Here is a 7841-nt window from a genome sequence, read left to right as displayed (position 1 = left end):
CAAAGAAAACGAAGAAACCACTGTCTATGGAAGAAAATTCGTGTCAGTTTGTGTCGTAGTTGTGTACTGAGTTTTAACTTACAGTGTTCGTAGATGGATTGTTGTAACTGACATATCAGTGTTACAAGTTATACGCGGCAGATACATACATACTATAGGTAATGGGGAAAAAGAAGACTGCTGGCTCCTTAGGCCGAGCTTTGATCAAAGATAAATTCGGTTCTTCGGGTAGACCCAAACATGATTCCATGGTAATGCTCTCTCTTTTATAAATACTAATACTATAGTGAAATTTCATTTTAGGCAGTTGGTTTCTATTGGTGCTGATTAAGAATATAGGGATATATTGATTCAATACTTCAACATTACTTTTTTAATGCAGTTTTACTATACGGATTTATATATACTTAAAAATTTGGGCAAGTCTTTAATTTGCCCATTTTATGTCGCGAACAAACCTACCAACCCCTGCGGGGCTTCTAACCCGTTCCTACTACTACTACTACTACTACTAATGCTATGGATCCTTATAGTAAAACTGCACGTTCTTTCTTAAGTGCTTTCATTTTCTTGTCACCAGGACCTGTCTACCAACAACTTACGGATCTATAATATACTTGTGAACTAACGTGTAATAAAAATGACTTTATTCATTAGCATTAGGGGCGATAGGAATACGTGTTAAGGAATATAAAAAAATTCAACGTCTGTTAGATTGTTATTTCGGATTTATTGAAATTCAGTGGTAGACAAATGTACGGGGCAGGCATGAGTGCTCGGAGGAGCGGCCACACTAGCAACAGTCTGTATGTACGTATAGGAAGACAAATACGAAAATTACACACCAGCAGGGTTTAAAAAAAAAGTTTTTTAAAAAAAAGCCCAACCCACCTGGGCCCGTATGGGTTTTTTCGGGTTTAATTGGGTTTTTTCGAAATATTTCAATGTCTTTGGGGTAAAAGTTTTAAAATGTGATTTATATTTTAAGATTATCATTGTCACAACTTGCAATAATTTTCTATTCACTGCTGTCTTAAAAAGAATGACCGCCATTTAGAAATTTTACATTGGATCGCCGAGAAAACCTATACAGCCAATTTAGAATGTCTCGTGCTTCTACTCTCAAAATTGCAATTTAAAAGTCCCATAATTGCACCCTGTAGCGTGGATAACAGGTATTTTGAAAAATGGCCGCCATTTTGAAATTACGTTGGATCGGCGTCAAGATAGGTACAGGTAATTTAGAGTGTCTCGTGCTTCTACTCTGAAAATTTCAACTTGAAAGATTGAAAGTTGCGTTTGTAGCGTGGATAACAGCTATTTTGAAAAAAAAAAAAAAAAAAAGGACGCCATTTTGAAATTTTACGTTGGTATGTCGTCAAAATCTATACAGGTAATTTAGAGTGTCTCGTGCTTCTACTCTGAAAATTTCAACTTGAAAGATTGAAAGTTGCGTTTTGTAGCGTGGATAACATCTATTTTGAAAAAAAAAAAAAAAGGACGCCATTTTGAAATTTTACGTTGGTATGTCGTCAAAATCTATACAGGAAATTTAGAGTGTCTCGTGCTTGTACCCTGAAAATTTAAACTTAAAAGACCGAAAGTGGTACCCTGTAGTATATGTAGTACACCAGGGGCGGATAGACTCCAGGTGGGGGGGGGGGGCAAGCTGATGGAAGTGAAATATTCGTCTAATGATCTAAAGGACGAAGGAATAAATGTAGATCGAATCATCCCAGAAGCTTCAGTGATATTCGTCAAATGTTTTGTTGAAGTTCACTTCCGATACTTTGTGCGCTCAAGTATGGAAATTTCCCGAGCACTTGTTGCAAGACGGTTCTTGCCAGAAAATTAATTGAAAACAATTGAAGATATAATTCATATTTTATAAAGTAAGGGTTTCAAAATGTCTTAAATGGAATTAAATATTTTCCAGCGTAAAATGAATGGTTTTATTGTTGAAGTAATCACTTCCGATGCTTTGTGCGTTAAATTGCGGGAATTTCTTGAGTCCTTCTTTCACGACGGTTTTTTTTTTTCTTTCGAAAATGCAGCTTATTTTTTACTGTACAGCGTGGTCCGGAAGTGGGCGTACGACTAATTGGTGTTTTCTGACGGTTTTAGGATGTTAATGGACATTCTTACCGGGAGATGCTTAATGAGTGGTTGGTGTTTCAACTGGAAGAAAATGGTATCAAAGACACTATTGTGATACAGCAGGATGGAGCACCAGCGCACTTCGCAATTATCTGAATCAGACATTTCTTGGCCGCTGGATTGGAAGAGGTTATGGGATTTCATAAAGCAACAAGTAAGAAACACTCGATATCACATAACGCAGGAATTACGAGCAGCTGTGGAACACGGCTTCACCCTCGTGACTCCGGAGTATCTCCCCAAAACATCTGCGAGAACTTGGCGCAGAATTCAGCTGTGTTACGACATGGATGGTGATCATAGCGATGTTTATGACTCTTAAGATTTCAAGGTAACTGTGTACAGACATTCTACCATAAATAACACTATACTGTTGAAACTAAAGGGGGTACACCCACCTTCAGACCACCCTATACATCGAAATTTCAACTAGTACGGAATTTTGAATTGGGCACTTGAAATAGTAAGCGTTAGTTAGTCTTCGGATCTCCGAACATTAAGCTTTTAAATTTGACGAGAATTTTTACGTTATTGCTGGTGTTGATTCTACAGCATGCCTATTTGAAGAGTAGCAACAAATAACTGAACTAAACTATTATTGGAAAACGAAATTTTACTGAAGAATACTTCTGTTACAATCAAAGTAATTAGAAAATAATACTAATAATTTTACTAATGCACTACATATCTATTGGTAGTACAGGCACCTATGGCCTTAAACACGTCAAACATTTGAGGAATAACGTCCCTCGGCGTCGGCAAGTACACTATTCACGGAAAGTATTTTCTAAAATATAAAATTGCATATTTTCAAACAGGCTATAAGCATAATCCATATATTAATTTGCTCTATAATTATCTTAAGCTAAGGTTTCTTATTCATTCATAAATTTATAAAGGTCGTATGTTGAAAGGTGTTGTATACCTTAACGCGAATTCGCCCAAAGAAAGACCAAAATCTGATAAAAATCACTTTCAATGTGATCAACTTAGCTGTACCAACAATATAATTACAAAAAGCTCAAAAACCCAGGTGGGTTTTAAAGTTTTTTTTTTTTTTTTTTTTTTTTTCAGGTGGGTCCAACACGAAAAAAACCCACCAAGTTTTTTCGGGCTGGATCCATTTGGGCAAACCCTGCACACCATTATATGCTAGTTGATCATTGTAATTGCATACTAATAACCTGCAACGTACTGTGTACTTTTGGCGCACCACTAGAAAGGATTGTAGAAAGATTCTTTCACTTATTTCCTTCTTATTGTCCCCTAAATGGTTTCCGCTGGGTGACATGAAAATATCTAGTTGATACAGATGAAATACAAGGGGACCACTAGAAGTACCGTAGTTGTTGAAAATTTACAACTCTTTTACGATTTCGATATAAATACGGCTTTCGAATGTGCAGCATAAAAACTACAGTGCAAAGACAAACCAACCTGTGCTAAGTGGTCACTAAATGCACGAATGCTGTCAAACCGAGTCAGAACAGGGCAAAGCTGATTGGTGTACGCGTAAGCGAGGGTAGTAAAAAGAAGAGGGTTTTACAATGATTAGAGTTTCAATAACACTTGTCACGGTGTTATACTACTAACGCTTTACATGTAAACATAAAATAAGGTTCTATGCACTGTGCAAAAATATACCACTGCTGAAAAATAGCATCTAATAGAGTCATCTTTCATATGCATTTACTTATTTTATCAGTCGTAAAGCACGTTTTATGATTTACACTAGTAAACTAATAAACCTAAAACGCAGCTGTATTAGCCCTGCTTTGTGTTTAATTCTGTTGGCTGCAGAAATTTGTTCCTTATAAACGTGTCTTTATGTGCAAAGTGTTGAATTTTCCCTCTAAATCTTCCAAAATGTGGTTGCTGAAACTACACCAGCACCGAATTGCAATTTATAATGCTGTTTCTATGTTCACAAATCATTTATGTTAGCGTTAAAGTCCATGTCAGCCACCATAGATAAGAAGGGATGAAAAATATATCAAATAACTGAGATTAGTATTGAGTCTATGGTTTGAGTTCAGCAGGCTATTACGTTACAATCGCGATGACATTTAATCCCAATTTTAGTCATGAACGAGCATGTCAACTGGATTAGGAATTTACGCGGGCAGCTCCAAAGGCATTGCATGCACATCTGTATATATTTGGATGTATGTTAATAACGTTTTAAATCAAAACTTTAGGAGACAGAGGAAGGGAGAGATAGAAAATGTCAAAAACGATTGAAATTTGTGTGGAGTTCATAGTTTTCTTGGACGGGAAAACGCCAGACCCGTTTGAAATTATTTTTGGAAGATACATAGTACCCACTTCAACTGGGCTTTTTAATTATATCAATTTGATTAAAGACATATTTTGTAAGAGATAAGGTGTTTTAATATTTGTGAAAAATAGAGTATCTTCTGTTTATATATATATATATATATAACTTTTATTGAAATAAGTGTTCTAAGCGGAAGGGAATTCACATATTTCCCATAAACCTATTCTCCCTGTGCGAAGAACGAGCATTTCAGCTAGTATATGTATTACATCATATAAGTTAATAAGTGCCTCCCATTTCAACTCAGGCAAAAAATAAAAATAAATTTGCATCATCATCATCTCAGATATTGCTGATTTTTTTTTTTTTTTTTTTTTTTTTTTTTTTTTTTTTTTTTTTTTTTTACAGCAACTAGACATGTTTATAAGAGACCCATATTTTTTTGTTTTGTCGAAAAAAAATTTTCCCGCCAAGTAATGGATCATCAAAGACTGGGAGTACAATTTATGAATTGTAGAAGACATGGAAAATGGTCAACTTCTGATCCCCACCATTCAGCCATGGAGACAGGTAGAGTTATAATTTTTGTTGTGGTATGTACACTCATGTCCAAAATTATTGTCGCATGTCTATAAATATGTTGTTGTAGGAATATAATTTGATAACGCATTCTTCCGCTATTTATAATGTTAGTATGTGTATAATCGGCAAAGACATGTATGTGGCAATTTTCATGTCAAAAGAGCAGTAAGTAAGAACAATAAAACGAAAATAAAACTTTCTTGTCCATTTAGCAGCATCTTGTTTTATTCATTCTAATTTTCCTATTTATAGTTCTTTTCCTATGAAATTTACCACAAATATACATTTCTCGATTATACACATAGTATCAGTATTAAAAGTACCCTGCAAAATCATTATCAAATTATATTCTTACAAGGAGACTGTTATAGATATGAGAGAATCATTTTGGACATGAGTGTACATAAGGATATGAATAAACTATGTTTTATTATAGTTTGTTTTCACATGCGTATCTTTTTCTACATTAATTAATAAATGAATCGAGCACTTCCGATTAATAAATGAATCGAGCACTTCCGAGCACACATTTTTTTCGAGCACTTCCGGTTGGAACTTTAAAATTCTGTTTTCACGGTTGGTAAGACCTAGTTACCCGCTTTTCGAAAAAACTTTGTATCGCTTCTGTGTGCAACCGTTTTGTCGCAGAAAATTCCAGAAATTGTAAAATTTTCCAAAATCGCCATTTTGGGCGCCATTTTCTCGAAAACACCATCTTTTAAAATTCTGAAATTTTGTCAGATGGTTCAACTTTATATGAATTATAAACACACCAAATACCATTCTCGATCAATGCTTCATGAATTAACTATAGCCTTTTGAAGTTAGCGAAGTTTCGTTAACTTTGTGTCACAGTTAGCAACACTGGAAACAATAAAAGTGCAATGATTTGATGATGTTTGTGGTTCACATTCATTAAATGAAGAATAAAAGGTTTTCTTGATGTTTTTTATTATTTTGATCAAAAAGGCTCTTTAGAATAGTAAAATGAGCCTCCCCCTACTCCTCCGTTTTCTTAAACCGTAATAATCTGAGGTGGAAATTACGATTACGAAACACAAATTTCAAGTTCACTTATTTAAAATGGTCTTTGAAAACAAAATTTCACAGATTTTTTTTTTTTTTTTAATATTTATACATGGACCAATCATTTGCTTGCTTGGTGTCTTTTTCGCTAATAGCATGTAACCGTGCAGATGCTCCAATAGGTGTTGATATACTCACAACTCGTCCAGGGGGACGATCGCCCCCCTCCGAAAAAGAAACTTTCTTATTTTATATATAAATAAAACCCATCCCAGAGTTTTTGGTTCTTAAAAGTAGCTCTAAATAGCAATATTACACCCCTCCCCCAGGAGTCCGTCCTGGATCCGCCCCTGCGTAGCACATTGTCAATAGCCACAAAACACTTATTTTCACTTCTCTTATGCTCTTATGGAAACCTGTATCCTGCTGAAGGTCCATGTGGAAGCATAAATAGTACTTCAACTTCACGTAAATCATGATTTATTCATAATATTTCTGCTACGCACGACTGGTTATCATACGTATATGTAGGTAACAAAAGTTCCTTTTTGCAGACTTCTTAAATCTACACTTTGAATTGCAGAAGCTCGATTTTGGGGGAAGCATGAAGTTAGAATTTTAAAAGATGGTGTTTTGGAGAAAATAGCGCCCAAAATGGCGATTTTTGAAAATTTTACAATTTCTGGAATGTTTTTGCGACAAAACGGTTGCACACAGAAGCGATACACATTTTTTTTTTTTTTTCGAAAAGCGGGTAACTAGGTTTTACCAACCGTGAAAACAGAATTTTAAAGTTCGAACCGGAAGTGCTCGAAAAAAATTCGCAAACTTAGACTTTTCAGAGGAACTGACATTCATTTATTGATTTATGTAGAAAAAGATACGCATGCGCAAACCAAACTGTAATAAAATATACTTTATTTATATCCCTATATACATACCACAACAAGAATTAACTCTACCTGTCTTCATAGCTGAATGGTGGGGTCCGAAGTTGACCATTTTCCATGTCTTCTACAATTCATAAATTGTACTCCCCGTCTTGATGGCCCATTACTTGGTGGGAAAATTTTTTCGACAAAACAAAAAAATATGGGTCTCTTAAAAACATGTCTAGTTGCTATAAAAAAGTTTCAACAATATCTGAGATGGTGATGGTACATGCTCTGCCTGAATTGAAATGGAAGGCACCAATAATTACAGGCCTTAATTTTGATCACGATTGAAAATTTTACCTAATCCACCTATATTTTAAACCTTTCTTTTGTTTCAAATGTATCATATTATTTTCTCTATAAAATGTGGCACAATCAATTAAAATTCTTATTTTTCAACCAGAAAACTATATGTGGATAAGGCAATAATGAAATAATCAGTAACAATCTATGAATTTAGCGCGCTGATCTAAATTGCACATAATAAGCTGAGAAAAGGTCACATAGGCGTCTAGCGTGTTATTCGATGTGTTCATATGATGACTAATGGTGGAGATGGATTTAATGAATGTTGAATATGCCTCCTATTAAAATAAGAAAGTTTTTTATTAATAATCCATAATATACCTACCCAAGCATCTCAGTAGCAATGCTAAGAGACTGATGTTTCAGCAAGATTCCACGCTTTCTTCAGTGGATATCCTTTAAGAAATATATTACTTGTATAGAAATTACATTGTTGATGAATTTTCTTAACTGAAGAATATTTAACTTGGTAACTCAAGGAATGATCATAAGATTCTTTTTCCCGTAATTTGTGCTACTTTCTTATTGTCTTTAATATATATATATATATATATATA

At 34.5% G+C, this 7841-nt stretch overlaps 1 protein-coding gene across 1 annotated transcript in view; it reads left to right on the top strand.

Annotated features, from left to right (window-relative positions):
• Positions 1-6: 6 nt before the first annotated feature.
• Positions 7-7841, top strand: part of Ns3 (nucleostemin 3) — a 41173-nt gene continuing 33338 nt past the window's right edge. Inside the window, exon 1 of the mRNA XM_081736973.1 lies at positions 7-251. Coding sequence (XP_081593099.1) covers positions 162-251 — 90 coding nt within the window. The 5' untranslated portion in view covers positions 7-161. The remainder of the gene's footprint in view (positions 252-7841) is intronic.

Source organism: Thermobia domestica, chromosome 13 (genome assembly GCF_964235325.1).
Source record: "Thermobia domestica chromosome 13, izTheDome1.hap1.1, whole genome shotgun sequence".
Lineage (NCBI taxonomy): Eukaryota > Metazoa > Arthropoda > Insecta > Zygentoma > Lepismatidae > Thermobia > Thermobia domestica.
This window is presented reverse-complemented; position numbering and strand designations above follow the sequence as displayed.